Source organism: Euprymna scolopes, chromosome 12 (assembly GCF_053919585.1).
Source record: "Euprymna scolopes isolate OS-2025 chromosome 12, ASM5391958v1, whole genome shotgun sequence".
Classification (NCBI taxonomy): Eukaryota; Metazoa; Mollusca; class Cephalopoda; order Sepiida; family Sepiolidae; genus Euprymna; species Euprymna scolopes.
The window spans coordinates 135727486-135750245 of NC_136493.1; the positions used below are offsets into that span (position 1 = coordinate 135727486).

The 22760-nt window shown below is 33.2% G+C and overlaps 2 protein-coding genes across 2 annotated transcripts in view; one reads left to right on the top strand and one right to left on the bottom strand.

Annotated features, from left to right (window-relative positions):
- The window catches only part of LOC145291504 (tRNA-dihydrouridine(47) synthase [NAD(P)(+)]-like), a 40904-nt gene extending 30868 nt beyond the window's left edge, over window positions 1-10036 (bottom strand). The window contains exons 1-3 of the mRNA XM_080137427.1: window positions 9782-10036; window positions 7009-7302; window positions 1346-2066 (exon numbers count right to left, since the gene is read on the bottom strand). Of these exons, the coding sequence (XP_079993553.1) occupies window positions 1346-2066; window positions 7009-7292 (1005 nt within the window). The 5' untranslated portion in view covers window positions 7293-7302; window positions 9782-10036. The remainder of the gene's footprint in view (window positions 1-1345; window positions 2067-7008; window positions 7303-9781) is intronic.
- Window positions 10037-10226: 190 nt separating this feature from the next.
- Window positions 10227-22760, top strand: part of LOC145291503 (general transcription and DNA repair factor IIH helicase/translocase subunit XPB-like) — a 90957-nt gene continuing 78423 nt past the window's right edge. The window contains exons 1-2 of the mRNA XM_080137426.1: window positions 10227-10365; window positions 14934-15014. Of these exons, the coding sequence (XP_079993552.1) occupies window positions 10338-10365; window positions 14934-15014 (109 nt within the window). The 5' untranslated portion in view covers window positions 10227-10337. The remainder of the gene's footprint in view (window positions 10366-14933; window positions 15015-22760) is intronic.

Sequence of the window (22760 nt, forward strand, 5' to 3'; positions counted from 1 at the left end):
TTTTCTTTTTTATTAAAAGATCTTGTTTTTAAGTAACATCTGGAAGTTGACGGTTCAATCCTTACTACAGGCAACAATAATATGAAGATAAAATTAACACGTTATTTTGACAGAATGAAAACAATTTATAACTGAATTAAATATGTAATTTTTCACCTTTTTTCAGGCGTGTTGTGTCGAACTCGGAAATCTGTACGGTATTTTAAATGCCACCCTTTGCGGCATATAAATTTCATACTAAAATTGTCCACATGGATCTGTGGTGCAATGGATAAAAGTGCTAAATATAAACAGTTCTAATTGAATCTTCTGGGAGGTGAAGGTTTAATTCTCAGTATGATCAATACTAAGAATACAATTAAGAATTACTTAAGACTTCTACCCAGTCATGGCTGATAGAACAAGAACAATATACCCATGGATTAAATAAAGAGTTAGGCTTGAAATTTCATAGAGATTCCAGAGTTTAACAAGATGCACCTGCAGAAGTCTGAATTTACATCAAGCTAATTCTTGTGAGAATATAAACATTAAAGACGAGAACAATTCATTATTGAGACGAGTATTAATTTTATTTGTTGCAGATTATTATCCTCAGCTTTTAGTTGCTTCACAACGGTTTGGCCAACTATTCTTCTGGCCTTCAGAATTCCTATCCCGTCGTGGTTTCCACCTGACGAAGGCCAGAGGAATAGTTGAATAGTTGGCCGAAATGTGAAACAACTAAGAAAAGATGAGGATAATAGTCCGCAATAAATAAAATTAATAATAGTTTGAGTAATTCAAATAATTTATATATCTATCAAAGTGAGAATGTGTGGGTGTGTGTGACGATGCTTCTCAACCTATATACGCAACAAATTTTTGATCTACAGACTTGAAATTTGATACATAGGATATTCAGATAGGTGGAAAACTTTTAATCCATTATCATCTGGAAAAAGGGCTGCTAAAAAGGTGTTAAAATTGAAAAACATTGGTACGTGGGAATCATCAGTTTTTTTTATCTGTTTGCTGTTTCATGAATCCGCATGCATGAATAGTTCACATTACAGGTTACTTATGTTAAGAATAAGTAGGTTTGAAAACACTTTTTATAGATTGTGTCATGCTGGTCTAATGGTTATCGTACTCAACTCACTGCCTTTAGATTTTGATTTTAACTTGAGTATTTTTTCTTTTTTTACTTACACAAAGTGAGCAGTTAAGAAAAAAACAAACATAATACTCGCACACATTTGTCTCAATTTCTGTATGAATTAAATTATAATAGTTATGTGTATTTTATGACTGGCTAACACCGAGCAGCCTGCTAGTACATTATAAAAAATGCAAACTAACTCACCTTTTTCTTTTCTGCAGGTCGTAATGCGATGAGACCTTCATCTGTGACACAACCCAGAGTTTGTGGAGTGGATTTGCTTACAGCATCACTCATTTTTGATTCTGGATTTGTCTCTCGAGCCAGATCAGTGGTTTTATCTGAACTATCTGCTTCAATTATGGAACTGACACCATTGTTGTTAGCAGTCTGTTTACCATCTTTCATATCCTTGAGAAACTTCTCGGCTTTTCTGAAGTCGTATTTCCTCTTCCAGAGAAGCCGTTGGATATCTTTGTCCAGATTATTCAGCCATCTTTTGCTTAAGGCATCTTTCTGCTTTTCATACAATTCTTCATTCACAAGATTTGTCTGCTCCACCGTAAGATGGTGCTGTGCAAATCTACAAGAGAAGCTATACGGACATTTGCCATATTTATCAAAGAGGTAACATTTTGGACCAATATCTTTAGGTTTTGAAGCAAGAAAAGTGTTGATGTCATGCAAGAAAATGCACTTATCACCAAATGTGCATTCTTGCTCTTGGGAAATACTTGCGCAGAGTTTCTTGCTTGCATCAGGATTCTTCTCAAATGGACGTTTTTTATTCCGGCCCTTGAGCCGCAGCTTTTTGCTGACTGGCTGATCATCACCATTCTCGGTGATCATTCGTTTCATGGCATCTTTAGTTTCTTGGGGAACGTAATCGGACACAATTTTAGGTTTGTAATCAACCAACAGATACCTGTAACATATAAAAAAAAAAGAAATATTGTGTTTACAAATGATGATAGGATTAAAAAAATTAGTTTCGGAGAAAATTATTTTTTGTAAAGAGTTTTTAGTACATTTAGAGTCACAGCTCCTAAAATAATAACTAGTGAGACCTGTGGAAATTCCACAGCGAACTCTTTCATATGTAATATATTGAGGTTTGCATTCTGTGGATATTCAGCATAAATGGAGATGCCCTGATATTATTGTAGTTCTTTTGTTATATCTGCAAAAGTATTTATCTAAGCTAGCAAGGACACCCCACGTAGACAGATTGTAAAATATGCTAAAATCTGATATTTTAATTTATGCAGATTTTGCATATATTATTATAAAGTCAATTTTCTATCAATTTTTATATATTATAAAGTTATGATTTCAAAAATAAAAAATATATATCCATATAACCTGGGTGCATCAGCCTGAATCAAAACCAAAGCTTATAAATAAAAAAAAAATACATATATATACAGGGTGTCCACAAAATCTGGCTGAATTATGTAGCCAAACTTTGTGGACAGCCTGTAGATTATGTAGCCAGACTTTGTGGACAGCCTGTAGATTATGTAGCCTGACTTTGTGGGTACCCTGTAGATTATGCAGCCAGACTTTGTGGGTACCCTGTAGATTATGCAGCCAGACTTTGTGGGTACCCTGTAGATTATGCAGCCAGACTTTGTGGGTACCCTGTAGATTATGCAGCCAGACTTTGTGGGTACCCTGTAGATTATGCAGCCAGACTTTGTGGGTACCCTGTAGATTATGCAGCCAGACTTTGTGGGTACCCTGTAGATTATGCAGCCAGACTTTGTGGGTACCCTGTAGATTATGCAGCCAGACTTTGTGGGTACCCTGTAGATTATGCAGCCAGACTTTGTGGGTACCCTGTAGATTATGCAGCCAGACTTTGTGGGTACCCTGTAGATTATGCAGCCAGACTTTGTGGGTACCCTGTAGATTATGCAGCCAGACTTTGTGGGTACCCTGTAGATTATGCAGCCAGACTTTGTGGGTACCCTGTAGATTATGCAGCCAGACTTTGTGGACACCCTGGATATATAACTTGAGTTCCTTCAGCTATAATTGAAACTGAAACCAAAACTTAAGAATTCTTGGTAAAATTATTTATTACAAGAAATGGAAAGTCATAACAATTAAACGACAGTCACTTGGAAGAAAAAGATGTAAGCATGACAAACAAAATAGCACACGCTATCGTATTAATATATAAATAATAATAAAAAACCACAAAATCCTTTGGGACGTGGTGATACAAACAGCTAAACCCATAAAAAAAAAAAAAAAAAAAAATGTAGACCGGATGTCATAATAATTAAGAAGGAAAGATACTATCAAATTGTAGATTCTGCTGTCCCAACAAACTACAGAATGGAGATCAAAGAGACAGAAAAACAAAACAAATATGCAGAATTTTCCAGAGAACTTATAAAATGAAAAGGGAACAAAAAAAAAAAAAAAGGTGACAGTGTTAAAATTTCCTCTTGTCGATACAATGCACGACAGTCCTTTTTTCCTTTCTTTCCTCAACTTGCAACAACTCATTAAACTTGTCTTTTCTTTTTCTTTTCTACATTTCTGTCATCATTTTACAGGCTAAGCAAACACAAGGTCGTTTGCAAGAATGATGATTTCTATTACATAACTGAAGAAAATCTATATAATATCAATAATTGTGGGAGGACTAGGAACAATCTCAACGAACTTAGAAAAAAAAAAGACTGAGAAATCGGAATCAAGAGGAAAACTGAGATTATATAACAGACAGTAATGCTGAAAACAGATCTTTCTTGTCAACCTGATAGTAAATCAAACTTATTGAAAACTAGATCTTCTAAAAATGAATAGTGCTGGTGATTTTCTCAAATAGTGGTTCCGCCAAGAAATACCGATTCTCATTTATATTAGATGCACAAATGAACCACATTACTCAACTTTGGGTATACAGTAAATATAGACAAATTACTTTTTAACCTAAATTTTGAGGACATTTGCAATCAGTCACTTACAGCATTAGAGTAAAACAGTTTATTGTTATAAATAAGAAATGTTTACCATCAGTACAGCAATCAAGTAATATTAAGAAATGAATATGCTAATATTTATTTAAAAGAAAATGTAATAGCTTATCTGATACTGATAATTGGACTTAAAAATATATTCTTTTTTTATTAATGACAAACTAATTTTTTGATATTAGTGTACAAGGTGCTCATTTTATAAATCTTCTGGGCTGGAATAATTAATTTTCTAAAACAGAAATGGAGTACCCTTTTTTGTAGGTCAAATAATATGGTATAACAACAAGAAGCAAAGATTGGCTCATCAGAAACAAATATCAATTAATTAGATACATATGGGAGTGTAAATCGAAAAATTCAATGTGATGGAGTACCATGTTTTTCTAGGTTAGATCATGGCCTACTATAATAATATGTATAGTAGGCCATGGTTAGATTAGATTTTGTTTTTTTTCTCAGAAAATAATTCGTTCTCTTGTGTGATGCTTAGCTATTCTACATCTAATTGAATTATTCCATTATATACTGTACTGTATTTTGTTACTGATTTTTAATGCTGTGTCCTGGGGTTCTACTGTAATTTAATTTTTTAATCCTTTACTACCAAATTGTACTTTCAAGTCGCCTTTCAAAAAAAAAAAAAATTTTTTTTTTACTCTTATCGTTTGTCAATCCAACAGATCTTCAAAGTACAGACCTATGCATGGTCCAACAAGTGAATGAGGGTTTTTTTTATATTCATGCGTCAATTGCATGCTAACTTTTGTCACTTGTGGGTTTTATGATTAAAAAATTTATTTGCTGTATAAAAAAAATTCTGGCAGTAAAGGGTTAACAGTTAACTTCTTAAAACAGTGACCATAAAAGATTTTATGAAGAATAAAACTTGGAATCTTCATTCGGTTCTAAATTCTTTAAACCCTTATTTTGATATGTTTTTATTTTTTTGAAGAGGAGGGGGTCATATGCAAATAGAGATCAATGAAAGAATCGGACTTAGAAGTCAATTAAACTTGTGCTTTTTTTTAAATGAAATAATTGTATTTTTTTAATGGTACAATTATATGACTGGTGCCATAACCAGTAACTTCAGGTAGGTGAGCTCTTCAGCTTTGGAAGGAAGAGAATCCATCTACGGAAAGTAAATCATGATTTCAAACCTTCCCTGCCTTGTGAGATAGACACACATAGGAAAGGCTTCAGGAATAAATCTTGACTAAAAAATCCAGAATTGAGGCGTCAGGGAGGTACTTACAACTTCATTCTACCAGTTCTTGCAATGGCGTTAATACCAAACTATAACAGTCTTTCTATTCCTTTAGCTCCATCAATGATGTGGAGAAGAGACATGCTATGGCTAACATCTAAAGGATCCATCATCCATGGTTGATGCTGACCAATGGAGGCCTACTACTACTACTACTACTACTACTACTACTACAATTATATATATAAGATAAAGATTGCCTCTCAGTCTGCCTGACAAATATGCTCCCACCTCATGGAATTGATTGCTTTTTTTTTTTTAAGTTAAACACTGTGTCCTGATTTTAGGATTAATCAAGAATAAGGGAGATAAGTCTTCCTTTTAAATAATAATAAAAAAAAAAAACAGTTTGGAGATTATGTTAGCATGCATATGAAAAGTAAGATTTTAATATGTGCATTTACATGCACAAAATATGGTTATTATTGATTAACTTCTGCTATCCCTTCAATCTAGAAGTTTCTACTTTGTATAGGCTGTTAGAGAATGGAGAGAGAGAGAGAGAGAGAGTGTGTGAATTACAGTGTAGACACATTGACAGGAAGTTAAGATTAGCTGATTGGATTGCATGTGAGTCATGTGATCAGGTTAGCTGAATCGAAGAGATTTGGTTGCGACTTGGATGAGAGCGGACGGCTTTGCTGTTGTCTCCTCCCCTTCCCTGGGGGTGGGGAATGAACGCTGACGTGGTAGAAATAAGACCTAGAAGAAAAAAAACAACACAGGCCAAATTCACTTTCCACCTTCTGCAAGATAATCTTCGTCCCCAAAAACAGGTATCAAGTCTCCCTCCCAGACGAGAACTTCCAGATGGATCAACAAAATGGCAGAAGGTATGTTCAAATGACATGTCACACACATATTCACACTTAACAGCATATGAACATATGTAATAGAAAGACCACTAGATGATCACACGCAAACGACATTAACTCTGATAAGATAATCAAACACTCAATCTTTTATAAATAGACACGTTTTAATATATCATCTCCATTCCAATTTCAACTAATATACAACAAACGCTCATTTTATGATATGACAACGTAACAAAAACGATTACATATGAACATGCTAAAAAACTTGTTGGAAAGAAAAATAATTTATTTGGAATGAAAGATCAATTTCACATAAGTTTATAAATTAATTTCACATAATCTAAAGTTATCCCCCATTTCTCGGATATTCTAATATTTTAAGGCAGGTAAATATTATATTTTTTATAGGGAATAAATCCTGTACATTTTTTTTGGGGGGGGCAGAGAAAGGTCTACCTTTTATTTTTAAAGATAATTATGTCTGGTTTTACAGCCTTACCACTTGGACTTAGGGTTAATGGCAAAAAAGTTAGTTAACTGCTCTTAAATGTGAGAATGGTTGGGATTTGGGAGATCAGTTTATGTTAAATTTATATATGAAACTGATCCCTTATTCTAAATTATTTTTCCTTCTTTTCAGCAATTTTTTTTTGTTGTATTTATACACATAATTGCCTAAAGAAATGTAGAATTTAATTTTTTGTGAAGGTGGGGGGGGGGCAACAAAAGGTGCTAATCTCCAAATTTCCAAAAATATAGCAAGATTTTTTATAGCACAAGTTGACTTACTGGGATTTAATTTTCGCTTCACCTTTACGTTCAACCTTGGAAGATTCAATCATACTTTCTGGCACAAGACTGGTTTCAGATGATGCCTTTTCGGCGATTGTTTTTTCTGTATTTGCCTGAATATTGGAGGTTGTCTCACATCCTTCAGTTTCGGTTGATCCTTCCTTGATAGATGATTCCTTTTCAGATGTTTTGTCTGTATTGGCTTCAATATTGCCAGTTGTTTCACATTCTTCAGTTGTCCCACCCTCAGAAGGAGTCTCATTTACTGCAGAGTCTGCCATCGATTCAAAACTAAAATAGACAAAAGAAATTTATTTCTATCAATTAATGAGTTCATTATTTTTATATTTGCTTCAAAATTAACTAAATATTACAAAAGGAACACTCAAAAATAAAAATAAGGTCTTTTTATGGAGTATATTCTCCTGAATTAAAATATCTTTTTCCTAAATGGGGTTTGTCTAAAAAAAAATGTTGAGTTCACCTATCTTGGCAGTAAAGTTGCAAACCAAACTAAATATATGAATCAGCATATAAAACTAAATATATGAACTATGAGGGAGAAATACTATGGACACTATCCTCGGATCTCAGAGGGCCAATCAGAAAAAAAGACCCAAATTTGTTGGTTACTGCTGGATGGCTAAGGATAAAATTGCCAACAATGTTTTTTTGTGGATGCCAAAAACCATACCTGTTTTTGGCATCCACAATTGAGTATACTGCACAGAACTTACATCAAGCAACTAACAGGTCATGGTTGTGGTATTCACCCTGGGTCATTTAGGCAGGGTTTTTCTAACAAGTACACCAACTCCCAACACTAGCTGACCAGGCACAGCAATTCAAGGCTACTTCCATTATGTGTGTGAGCCAGTCATGGTTTTAGTTGTCTGGCTGTGTAGTAATGCCATGTAGTGAGGGTTAGCTGTGTCTGGCTGTGAAGAAGGGCTAGCTATGTCTGACCATGAAGTGAGGGCAGGCTAGCTAGGTCTGATTAGGTCAGAATGTGATTTAAAAAATCATTAACAAAGTCTGGCTAGTTAAGTGAGAGTCAGCTGTGTCTAGCGGTCGGTGTAGTTAGGGCTAGTTTAGTCTAGCCATATAGTGAAGGCTAGTTTAGCCAGGCTGTGAAGTGAAGGCTAGTTTAGCCAGGCTGTGAAGTGAAGGCTAGTTTAGGCTAGTTTAGTCTGGCCATATATAAAAGCACTAGAGAAGTAAGTGCTGGTATTGGCATGGGTTTATATGATGTGAAATGATTCTTAATGATCATTGGGGGGGCATATGGTTTAAAATATAAATGCATTAATTTGCATATGAATGAATTAACTGGGAGAAAAAAAAAATGAAGTGCTTCTTGGCAGCAAAGGAAACACGGCAAATTTCTTCTTTTTTTTTTTCTTTTCATTTTAGATTACAGGTAAAAATTAGAAGCCATTTTTTCACCATTGCACCAGTGCACCACACCACGTGTTCCAGATTCGAAGAGCGAGAATCAACGGATCTTTAATGTGCCGTCATAGACCGTTGTGTCCTTGGCGTAAATGTCAACAACTGATTTCAGAATGTGACTTAAAAAATCATTATGATTAAAAAGAGGGTTGGGTTTAAGATAGAGCCTTGTGGCACACAGAGATTGAACCTTGGACTTTTGTTCACTAACAACTATAAGAATTCAGTAGTTGCGAAGACATTGCCACAGCTGTCAAGTTTGTAAAGCAACCCTTTATATCATAACTTATTAAAAACTAACGATCTATCGAGAGCTTGTCCTAGAAACGAAGCCTCCAACAAGTCATTCGCGATACGTACGCTTCAAAATTCCTTGTAAATTTCGAAAGGTGACGATGTTTTTGCAATTACAAAGAAACGATTAAAATAACTGATTTATTTACATAGAAACAGAAATGCATTCTGGTGGATTTAATTTCGCAGTTAAATTATTTATTTGAATATAATTTGGTGCTAATGCACTTACTGACCCGCGCTATTTTTTTAAATCGTATTTCCAAGTTTAATTAAAGTTTTATGACTTTTTTTTTTAATCAATTGTAAGGTTAAAGTACAGAATAGGTACAAAACACCCTCCCTCCCCATGTTAAGAATGGCTTTTTAAATAATAACGTTATTATTTCAGCACGGATCAATAAGTGCAGGATACCTATAATAATAATAAAAAAAATGTTTTAGCTATCTTCTTACAGTTTTCGATTTAAATAAATAATCGATTTAGGTATTTCTGCATTTATGAACCCGCGATTTCCACGAAGTTACTCGGGTGTGCCCGATGGTTGACGGAAAGAACTGGAAACGGTCGACAAGTAGTTTTCTGGATATTAAGACATTTTTTCCAAATGTACTATTTTATGAATTTCAGTGGTCGCCGTCGTCATTCTTAATATGCGGAGGGAAGGGGTGTTGTAACAATTTGTGTTTTTTTTTTTTTTTTTGATTAAGGCTCGTCCGGCCGTTTCTGGTTATCCCAGTCATCTGCCGGGCACACTCGAGTAACTTCGTGGAAATCGCGAGTTCATAAATGCAAAAGTACGTCGATTTATACTAAATAAAAAATGTGTAAGTCACGTAGTGGCGAGAAATTTTTTCATAATTTTGTTTATTTTTAGAAAGTTTACACTTCTCTCTTAAAAAAGAAAAGGAATTAAAGAGAAATTTATAAATAAAATAATCTTTAAACGCATAACTTGTTGACTTCAAATAAATAATTCGTTTAAATTATAGTTAAATAAATCGTATTCAAAACTTCACTCACCTTAAAAAAATAATGAAAAATAGGAAGGTCTCGAATTCCAGGACTTAACAACGTGGGTTACGACTATAGCCGTAAATGAATCTTCCAAATATAACGGCAGTGTTTATAATTGTGTATTTGCATATATAAGCAAATACCAATAAGTTCAGATGAAAAGAAAAGCTGAAAACTATAAAACAATATAAGTTTTGTTTTATTAATCAAATAAATAAATTTATCCAAAAGGTGTTGTAAATAAACATTACGGTGACACATACAATATGTCAACCATAATTAAAGTTCCCAATATATTGCCACATTAATAAAAGCTGATATATTTTATATTATAAAATGTTTGTTATGCTTCTAAAATGCTGAAAAATAGGAAATATTGTACACAAATAAGCAAATTATTTTTTGTCGTTTAATATCTTACTTTATCACATAATTTCCCTTTACACCGGTTTCCCTCATTCTTCACTTCGACATTGTTTAGTTCAGTAGGAAGAAATCGTCATTCCTTTTATATAATTACAATAATCAACAAAAAAGCCAGTTAGAAGAGCATTTATTTATCATGGGAGGAAATAAGAAAAACAAGAAAGGTATATTTTTGTTTGCCGATTTATTGAGAGCATATAAGAAAAAGAAAACTTAATTTTATAAACTTTTTTTTTACGTTGTCTTTTCTATTTACTTTATAAACTTTCAGTATTTTTATAGAATCACTCCCGTCTCTTAACCGAACTCGAAACCGTTGCCTTTCTTTTTTTCTTTCTTTCTTTCTTTTTGTGGAGAGATGGTTATACTTATGCAGAATACGGACCGTGGTATTTTCTTTAGATAAGATTTTACGGTTAAAATCAATTTTTACGGTAACTTATGTTTATTAAATTGTTAGGTGAAAGTACAGAATTTTTTTTTTAAAAGCTCCCCTCCCCTCCCCTCTCTATGCTAAGAATGGGTTTCTAAATAACGTTATTCGGTAAATTTTTACGACTTTCCCTAGCGTATTATAAACATCCCAATCTCCCATGTTGAGAACGGCTTTCGGAATAAACACCGCCACCTCGAAAGCCGTTCTTAATATTATTGGAAGGTTGGGGGGTGTTTATTCCGAAAGCCGATTTTAACATGGGGTGGTTGGGGGTGTTTATACTACGCTGTGACAGGTCGTAAAAATACCCGTTATTCTTTCGGCACGGTCTGTATTCTGCATAATAACCGAAAAGGTGTTGTTGCTCCTCAGACCTAGGGTTACTGGTAGGGTTAAGAGATGAGTTTGTATATATTTTTTTCTGGTAATCTCCAAAAATACCGTTAGGGCTTACAACATGGCCGCCAGAAGAGTCAACAAAAAACTGCGAATAAAATATATAAAACTCGTAATTTCTGTTTTTAAAGTGGGTTGTCAATTTTCTTTATGAAATATACTTCCAAAATAAACTATTACAGTCGTTTAAAACATAATAGAAGTATTATTTTTTATTTTTTAAAAACAATGTTTACAAAATGTCTACGAACGTGCGTAGACATTTTGTAAACATTGTTTTTAAAAAATAAAAAATAATACTTCTATTATGTTTTAAACGACTGTAATAGTTTATTTTGGAAGTATATTTCATAAAGAAAATTGACAACCCACTTTAAAAACAGAAATTACGAGTTTTATATATTTTATTCGCAGTTTTTTGTTGACTCTTCTGGCGGCCATGTTGTAAGCCCTAACGGTATTTTTGGAGATTACCGAAGAGGGTTTAAGTGGAGAATGTGGGTTATCATTGTGACTACTGTGCACGCAATATCCCTTATCCCCGAGTGGCTTCCGGGCCTTGATAAGTGGTGACTCCCACGTAAAAAAAAAAAAAAAAATGTGCACTGTATGTGATAACATGAATCATAAATGTCATACTTAACCTAATTAATTACCAGCTCCTCAGTGTCAGTATCTCCAGATGTTCACAGTGGGGTTCTTGATGGTGGTGATGATGATATCCTCTGTCCTGGTGTTCTTCAAGGATGGAATACTGTTGCCATATCTGGGCAGGAGCTGCTAAAAACAGCCTATCCTGCCTTGACAGAGTACAAAATAGACTTCGTGGCTTAGTGGGGGATGCCCTTTTCTCTACCCTGCAACCTCTCTCCCACAGAAGAGACGTTGCAAGCCTATCCTTGTTTTATCGTTATTTCCATGGCAGGTGCTCATCTGAACTCCAATCTCTGGTCCCCCCTTGACAATCTTTCACGAAAAACACCCGTCTAGCTGAATCCACTGTGAAAAATTTCCCCCACTCTATATCTGTGCCTAAATCAAAACGCGGATTCCATGAACAAAGCTTCTTTCTTAGAACTGCACGCCTGTGGAACTCTGTTCCGTCTGCCTGCTTCCCACCGGACTACAACTTGGATGTCTTCAAGTCCAATGTTAACAAATTCCTAATGAACCGCCCCCTTAAGTAAACACTTCATCAAATCTCCACACTAACGTAATGTACTTGCAATAACCCTTATCCCTGAGTGGCTTCCGGGCCTTGATAAGTGGTGATCACTGTGTAAAAAAAAAAAAAAAAAAAAAAAAAAAAATCTTGCTCGTTTCTATTCCCTCTGCCACATCATCTGAATGCTGTAGCAACCTTCTTAGCAAATATCTCCATGAGTTCGTTGACACCTTCATCTGCTGCGAGGCTTTCACCATATTAGAAATGTTGTATTCTGGCTGATCTCCCTCTTGTTGCAGATTGAAATTGGGGAAAAAAGTTGTTTCATGAGTTGGCTGAAGATGATGAAGTCAGCAAGGAAACCGGCATGTCTGAGGATGAATGTCCTGGAGTGTAGGGACAGTGCAAACACTGCGTAAGATGGTGTGAAGAAACATAATATGGGCTCTGTTTGAGCAGTGACATGTGTCTGACTTTTCACATTCACCATTTGGGCATTGAAAGCATAAATGCCTGCGCAACTGAATCTTGCTTTGACGATCTCTTGTTTGAAGGATGTATATATATATATATATATATATATATATATATATATAGGCCATAAGTATCATGGGAAAGTTCATCTTTCCCCCTGGTCTGACGTGGGTTTGTGAAAACTTAATGAAGAGGGACTGAGATGAACCGGTTACCTCATTACTGCACCAGCTTAATGAATTCGGCAAGCTTATTTTCATGAGCAGAGACAACACTGTTTGCTTCCTAACATGTTTCCTCGGACGTTATCCTGAACAATGACTTTTTGTTGATTTTGTGAATACCTCAGAGTTTTAAGGTGTGTTAAGGCAGACTCTATCTTCCATCTTCAAACACATTTTTAATAGGGCACTAAAAACCTGTGTACTCAAGTATTATCATCAGTAAATGTTGCCTTGTTATTACAAATTTCTGGTTTTATAAAACTTTTTCAATCATAAAAATAGGCAAAACTTAATATAATTATACTTCTCATTATTTACATTACTGTAAAGAATTTTTGGTACTGATGCAGAAATAATGTTATTATTTTAAAACATTCTTAACATGGGGAGAGGAGGGTGTGTTGTACCTATTCTGTACTTTAACCTTACAATTGAATGAAAAAAACATATCATAAAACTTTAATTAAACTTGGAAATACCATCTAAAAAATAGAGCAGATCATTCTCTGCATTAGCACCGAATTTTCAACTCTTTTTCCTTCAGAAAAATACAGAGCTAGGGCAATAAGCACCAGCCTTTTTCAAAGATCCAGATATTATTTGAACAAATAAATGATACACTATTACGTGGATTACACTTAAATGATTATTAATACAAAGCAATTAATACACAAAAACATGACAAGTTGAATTTTACAGAAGATTTCAAAATATATGTTGAAACCATGATCATATTTAATAAGTTGTGGATGAAGACTGCCTTAACATACCTTAAAACTCTGAAAAATGAAAACCTAAATTAACTCAAGTGTAAAAAAAAAATTAACACTTTGATTATATTTAAATACTTATGAAGCACAAGGACACTTTGTAAGCTTAATGATTTAACAGAAACAGTTTTGTGCAATCACTTTTCTGGAGTAAAATGGTTTGAAGTCAGTTTCAAAATGGCTGCAAATCTGGAAGCAAAACAGTTTCTCAGTTTGGCACAAAATGTCTGTTTGGTTGACTCTATAAATGCTACTCTTAAGAAACAAGGCCTTTTATTGTTCATTGATCAGACAAGCTTGGTGTTTGTTGCCCCACTAGTGTCATAGTATAGGGAGGTTTGTGAAGTATACCTAGTTGCTAGGCTGGTGCACGTCTGTGGAATTATCTTCCATTTTCCTGCTTTCCAGCTGACTACAATATGGTTGTCTTCAAGTCTAACACAAACAAGTTTTTGATGAACCGTTCCATATAAGTTAACAAATTTACTGAATTTCCATTATAAATGATTACTATATTGTCCAATTTCTACTGTACACTCTGTAACCGTTATCCTAGAATGGCCTCTTGGCCTTGATAAGTGGTGATGCCTATGTAAAAAAAAAAAAAAAAAAAGGTTATGCTAAAGATTTAAAAGCTTGAAAACATTGATGTTATTGTTTTTATTTTCCTTTGCAAAACGATCTTTTTATGCAAAGCCAAAAACAAGAACAATTTTTCTTTATAAAACAACCAAATGAAACACAATGAATAAATATTTGAAGCTATAAACAATTTGAAGGATAAACATCTTTGCAAAATTAATGTTATTGGCATTAAATAACTCCAAAAAGATTGATATGCTGTAAAACAGAGCAACTAGTATTTGAATAAAATGGGGAGTTGGACAAGAAAATATCCTTCTCTTCAAAAAAAAAAAAAAAAAAAAGGGACAAAAATACATTAATAAAACCTTCTCAACCCTTTTTAAAAAATAGGCTACCATTGTTTTTCAGTTTGTTTCAAACTGAAAATAAACAAGCTGATACCTAAATGGGACTCAAGTGTGAGGAAATTAAATGAAGGTAGAGTTTGGGAGTGAATTGTGCCTTTTTTATATAAGAAACATTTGAGTTTTTTTTATTAATAAATTAAAAGGTTTTCAAAAGTTAAATTCTGTTTAAATTTTAACCATTGCTTTTGGAACTCTTTGAATTTTTTTTGTATTTTCAATGTTTCTTTTTTTTTTTTAATAAAAGAAAGCATTATATTTTGATTTTTGTTTTGCAGAAAAAGAAGACCGGAAAGCAGCTAAAAGAGCCCGATATGAGGAATTAGATTTGGATGAAGATGATGAAAATGAAGGAAAAGGTAAAACATTTTTTGACTTTTTCCTTTTGTGACTATGAAATACATCTTTAAATCACAAACAAACCTAGGGTAAATCAGAAGAGTGCTTGCCAGACTCAAAGTCCACAGTAAACTGTATCTGATATTAAACTTCATCTGCAATATAACTTCTGGCGAGAGTTTCAGTTCCCCAAATTTATTAATTGATTTATCAAATTGTTAGATGAAAGAAAAAAAATTGTTAACAAATCCCCCTTCTCTATGGCTTTCTAACACTATTATTTGATCAGTAAATTGCAGAAGATTATTTAGAAATCCATTCTTAACATGGGGATGTCAAGGAGGGCTTTAATTATTCTGTACTTTCACCTAACAATTTAATAAATAAAAAGTACAAAATTGGCAAACCACAAGAGTAAGCAACTTAATCTTTATTATTCGAATGAATAGAAATAGTAGAAATGAATTAATATATATATATATATATATATATATATATATATATATATATATATATATATATATAGTATAAATTCCACAGCCAAACAACATTGCAGCCCACAAGAGCCATGACAGTCAACGAACCAGAAGTCCAAGACTCAAGTTTCGCCCTCATTTGGGCTCATCAGCTAAACACATCCAAACTCAAAGGATTTGAAACCCGAGCCTCTTACATGCGAGGCAATCACTCTACCAACTGAGCAAATGCCCCACACACAAGGAATTCTATTAACCAACACAGATCAAGCAAACCGCGTCAAAATCTGACTGTGAAATGGACCTACTTCGTCTCGACAAGGGATGTATATATATATATATATATATATATATATATATATATATAATCTACTATTATATAAAAGGAACTTTGTGTGTGTGAGTTAGTTCCCTTTGAACTTGAAAATGATTGGGCTGATTTTTATGAAATTTCACACAAAGGTACTTTATGTACCTGGCAGTGTTCTTAGATAGGTTTTTGTATCAGAATGTCTTCAATAAATATTGATAATCAATAATCAAAATAATCCGATGAAAGAAGGAACAAGCGATTTTAACCAAAGTTAATACCTTACACCACCTAACATCACAAGTGCATTTAAGAAGTTTTATTACCACAAACAGAAAAGCTCAACATAAAATCAGCAGTAGGTTCTTTGATATGACAGAGGCACATTCGAAATGAATACTTCTGCTTAAAGCACAATTGAACTATGATACATGATCTTTTCATTTTAAACTTAAATTCAAGCCATTATTGCTGCACAAGCAGTAAGGCAAGGCATATAAAATCAACAGTAGGTTCTTTGATATGACAGGGGTGCATTTGAAATGTTTTGAGTACAATTGAAGTATGATACTTGACTTTTGTATTTTGAACTTTAAATCAAACCATTATTATATAATAATAATTTTATAAAACCATCAGTAGGTTTTCTACAGTGCAATGTAGACTGGACTAAGTCATTGTGGGGAGGCATGTGAAGCTTCCTCCCGGATTACCATAATGGGTCCCCAACGAGAGCAGGCAATCAATCGATTTGATTGAAAAATGCATGATTTCACTGATTTCAATGATAATAAAAATATGGGATTGTGAAACACTTGGTGATCATTATTCAATCCCGAGCAATGTCAAGTCTCCCTGCTAGTATATATATATATATTCACAATTGAAAACATAAACATAAGATAAAGAGAGTGAGGAGAAAAAGATGAAAAGAAAGAAAGGAAAGGATTTCACAAATTTTTTGAAAGATGTTTAACAACTACGAAAAAAACCAAAGCAAACAGAAAGAGAATAGTTATGTCCCATACTAGGAAAATATTTAAAGAAGCAACTGCACTCATGAAAAAGAATTTCAAAAACTACCTGACAATATACCCAGTGAAGCAAGTGCAAGAAAGATACAAACGATTGCATTTAAAGGGACAGTTAGAATCTTTAAAAAAATCTCTTAGTTGGGAGATAGCAGATGAATGTCTGGCATCCAGTAGGATGCCTCATCCCCAGCTTGAACAAATTGATAAGAAAATTGAAAAAAACAAAGGAGAATATATGTCCTGGGATGAGGAAAATTAATTTATGTCACCTTACAAAGATTAAAATCAATATACAATACTACTAAACCTTATGTCTAGAATACTTATTCCAATACCCACCCATGTTTTTGAATGTTGCAGAGTTAGTCTCCTCATTGCTTTGGTTGCTTGGACACCTGGATAGACAGTACCAGTCAAGAATCCGTTCTTGGCAATCAGTCTGACAAGTGTGGGGTCAGGAACTGGCCCAGTATCTGTCGGACTGAGCTACACTGCCTGAGTATTACCATTATTACCTGGCTTTAAGGCAGGGTAAGATCATCGCTAGTTGCCTGATGCGCCCCTACCGGGGAATGCCAATGGAGATGCCAAGGCAATTTTTGCTAGGCCAGAGTGCCCCTCCTTTAGGGGCACTAGCTGGACATCGCCGCTTTCTGACCTTGTGTCACATCTTGCTGGGGTGGACAGCAAGTAAATATTTACTTATTCCAATTTTGATAAAAATCCATTACATGATTTTGATTGTAAAAATTAAGATTAAGGTTTAAAAAAAAAAAATGGAAATTTAGAAAATCTTATTTGATTTGGATTTTTAAATGGGAGGATGTGTCCATATTATGTTCCCTAAAATCCTTTAAAAATTCCAAATTTGAGGAGTATTTATTGATTGTTATCTAATAGCTATTGTTAAAATTTAACAAAAATTGAAGGTATTTGAATTTTCATAAAAAGCTTTCATCCTCTCTTTACCTCCTGTGCATGAAATGAAATTAAACTAAATATAGCCCACATTTGAACTCCTTATGCCTAGCGGATGTGTTCTAAAAATTAACAATGATCAATTAATACGTTTAGGAGTGAATCCTACAAATATACAAAACACATACCTAACTTCATATGGAATAATATTTTTTTAAATACTATTTTTACATACAGACACTAATGTTTCGTGCTTATGCAATCATCAGTGTAGCAAGTGATAATTATTGCTGGTCAAAGGATTCAATCCTAATCACAAAGTCACTTTTGACTCTGTAGTCTAGTATTCAACCCCTTGGCCAACAAAAATTATTAATGGAAAGAATATTCAGTTCTAGGCAAGCATACAAATACAGAACTTCAAATAATGTTCAACAGCAGAGGCTGGAACATTGTATTATGCTTATTATAACTCTTAAAGAAGCCCAATCCTAGTTGAAGAGGGCTTATAAAAAATTTTATAAATAAATATTAATTATTCTTATCTACAGACGCTAGTGGTTCATACTTACGTAATCATCAGTGTAGGAGGTGATAATTACTGCTGGTCGAAGGATTCAAACCCAGTCACAAAGTCATTTCTACTCTGCAGTTCAGTATTCAACTCATCGGCAAACAAGAATTATAACTTTGTAAAGATATCTCTACTATTATATAAAAGGAACTTTGTGTGAGATTGTTCCCAATAGACTCTTAAATGGCTGGGCCAATTTTTAAAAATTTTTTATGTAAATATGCTTTATGTGCCTGACAGTGTTCTTAGATAGATTTTGTATTGTAATGTCTTTGATAAGTATTGATAATCGAAAAAATCCATTGAAAGAATGAACAGCTGATTTTGACTAAAGTTAACACCTTATACAACCCAACTTCACAAGTGCATTTGTGAAGTTTTATTACTGCACAAGCAGAAAGGCCTGGCATATAAAATCAATAGTAAGTTCTCTGATATGACAGGGAGCGTTTGAAATGAATGTTTCTGTTTTAGAGCACAATCGAACTATGATTATTGACTTTTGCATTTTAAACTTAATTCAAGCCTATTATATAAATTTTTTTTATAAAATCAACAGTAGGTTCTTTACAGTCCAATGTAAACTACAATGTATTGTGGACTAAGTCATTGCAGGTAGCCAGGTGGAGGCTTCCTCCTAGTGCACTGTGGTGAGTCTCCAACTAGAGCAGGCAATTAATAGATTTGATTGAAAAATTGGCAATTTCACTGATTTCGATGACAATAAAAATATGGGAGAATAAAACATTCTTTGATCATCATCCAATCCTGGATGATGTTGGGTCTCCTTGCTAGTATATATATATATATATATATATATATATATATATATGTGTATATATATATATATATATATATTAGCAAAAGTAATTAAATTTCAAGAGCTTTTTTTCTCACACGTAAAAATAAAAGCAATTCTTCATAAATTATGAAATAATTAAAATATGGGGATGGAAGAGAGGGGAGGATATAAATAGGAATTCAAATGTTAATCTATAGGATTTATAATTCAAGAATAAACCGATTTGTATCATTATTAAACACTTGTTTATCAGATTCATCGTATTAATTGTAAACAAGTTAAAAATTAATAGATTGATACCAAAGTTATATATATATATATATATATATATATATACACTAGCAAAAGTACCCGTCGTTGACTGGGTTCAAAAACAGCCTACAGAAAATGGACTCTGATTTATGAAAGTATGATAGGTTATGAAAAGGAATGGTTGTAAAGAGATAGGTTCGAATTTGAGGGTATCAAAACCAAAGCAAAATATGATGAAAGTAAAAATAAAATAGATAAACCCCATAATTTATTACCATACCTGTTCACACTGAAACACTTATCGCAATATTCTGTGGATCTATATTAAAAAACCTTGTTAAACTTTGTGACATATTTCCATTCTATGGAGGTCAGGCGCGAATGAACACCCCCTAATTTTATTATACCATATTTCTTCAAACTGAAACATAATTATCAAAGTATACTTACGCAGATAGATATGAAAAGTCTTTATTAAAGTTTGTGCCTATTTCCATTCTATGGAGGCCAGATGCGAACGCAGACCCCACAATTTTATTATACCATCCTTATTTAAGTTATTATGTACATCTATATCAAAAACACCTGTAAACGTTTTTTTTTTTTAATTTTTAAATTTTTTATTTCTATACTTTGTGGACCAGGCGTGTATGCAGACCTCACAATTTTAATGAATCATCATTATGCCAGATCAAACATACCCATTCCTGTGTCTCGATACATCTTCTATCATTATATGTGATCAGTTTTCTATGATAGTCAACCATATATATTCGTGACCAGACACACACACAAACGTTCAGCTTTATATTATAGAAGAATATATATATATATATATATATATATATATATATATATATATATATATATATATAGAGAGAGAGAGAGAGAGAGCATTACCATAAAATAAATAGATTTTATATTGCCAGTTTCTAGGATGATTAAGCAAGGTGGGGATAAAACTAAAATAAAGCATTTGTTCATTATCCTGGTGCTTTTGAATCATATAAAATTAACCAGAATATATTAATAAAGGAAATTCAAAACTATATTAGTATTTATACTGTATTATACTGTATATTTACTGTATTATTTATTAATATATATATATATATATTTTTTTTTTTAAACTTTTATATATTTTTAATAAATAAATAAGAATGTAAATATATAAAGTCCTAATAAAAGTAGGGGGAGATAAGTAGTATGATGGATTAATCCGAATCTTATAAATACAACAGTGGTAAATTAAAAAATATATCCGTTTTGAATTTGGAGACAGGGCCGAATCTCACAGGTAAGGAAGACATTTTTTTTTCATGGCATGAATAGGTTAGCCAAATTAATCATGAGTAGGTAACTAGATCCAATATCTAGAACTTTTTTTTTGTTCTTGTGGTTAAGGGAGGTGGTGTTTGATCAACACTGCTGGAGAGCCATGATTTAATATACTGCTTTGTTTTTAAATCCCTGAAACAATGCTTCATGGTAAATAATTGATGATCCCTTAAATTAACATTATGACTATTGTGAATTCAAGAGAGCAAGTTGATGCAGTGATTGCAGGTGATTAAATGACTTACTGACTTAATAGTTTTCCAACGAATGATAAAAAAATATTAAAATTAAATAAGTTCTTTTATATAGTTTTAAAGGTTAAAAACCCTCCAAGACATATATATATATATATATATATATATATATATATATATATATATATATATATATATATACACAGTGTATCACAAAAGTGAATACACCTCTTACATTTCTTCAAATATTTAAGTATATCTCTTCATGGGACAACACTGGAAAAATTATTTTTTGACACAATGAAAAATAGTCTGACTACAGAATATATAACAAAGTTCATTTATTTTCCCCTCAAAATAACTCAAAATATAGCCATTAAAAGCTAAATCCTTGGCAACAAAAGTGAGTACACCCCTTACGAAAAGTTGTCAATATTAACATACAACATGTCAACTCTCAATATTTTGTGTGGCCACCATCATTATCCAAAACTGCCTTTACTCTCCTGGGCATGGAGTTTACCAGAGCTTCACATGTAACCACTGGAATGCTCTTCAATTATGCCGTTGCAGAATTGCAAACCTTCACCTTCTGCTTGAGGATGCCCCAAAGATATTCTATTGGGTTCAAGTCTGGAGACATACTTTGCCAGTCCATCACCTTTACCGTCACCCCCTTCAGTAAAGGAATGGTTATATTGGATGTGTTTTTTGGGTCATTGTCATGCTGGAACACAGCTCTACGACACAGTTTCTGAAGGGAGGGGATCATGCTCTGCTACAGTATTTGACAGTACATGTTGCAGTTCATGTTTCCCTCAATTAAATGTAATTCTTCAATACCTGCAGCACTCATACAGCCCCAGACCATGACATTCCCACCACCATGCTTGACTGTAGGCATGACACACTGTGTACTCCTTAAATTAGTGTGCATGGCTGTCACCCCAGGAGGAAGCCCCTTCTGAAGGCAATACACTAGAAAGCCTGCAAGCAGTTTGCTGAAGACATGTCAACGAAACCCATAGATTACTGGAACCATGTCCTATGGTTTGATGAGACAAAATTTAATTTGTTTGGTTTTGATGGCCTTAAGCATGTGTGGCAGCGACCAGGTGAGGAGTACAAATTGTCATATATATATTAACCGAGATTATTAATTAAAATGATAGATGCTCAAAACAACAAAATTAAACAAAAAAAAAAAAACAAAATTAATACTTCCTGTTTGTCTTTGTATGTGTGTTTCTCACCCCTATGTGTCCTGATCAATATTTTATTTTCAACTAATTAAATTGATTTTAATATTTAGTCTCGATCAATATTTTGTTTACAATTAATTTGATTTTGATATTTAGTCCTGATCTATATTTTATTGGTCCTCAGACAAAGGAGGGATTCGGCCTAGTAATTCAATCTTGTTTGTCCGTTTGTATGTTTGCACTTTTCTCATTAACCATGTTTTGGAATTTGTAAAAATTTTGAACAAACATTTGTCATGGTGAAAGTAAATTTTTGCTAGATCAGATTTATTCACTCATGAAGAGGAAATTGGCTTGTTTTCAATTAATTTAATCCATTTTTATATTTAATAGTAATTAAAAATTTATTTTTTATTACTTGTGAACAAAAGAAATTGGAGGAGTTTTCACCTACAGTCATCGACCCTGATATTAATTGAATAACAGAAAAATACTTGGCTATTTACTAATCTATATATATAAAAGCAAAAATGTATGTATGTATGTATGTATGTTTGTGTGTTTGCTAAAAACCTTTGACCGACAGAAAAAAAAATTCACAAACTTGGTATCATATTAAAGCCACACCGTCCGGACAACAAATATCGGAAAATTAGCCCAAAAGGA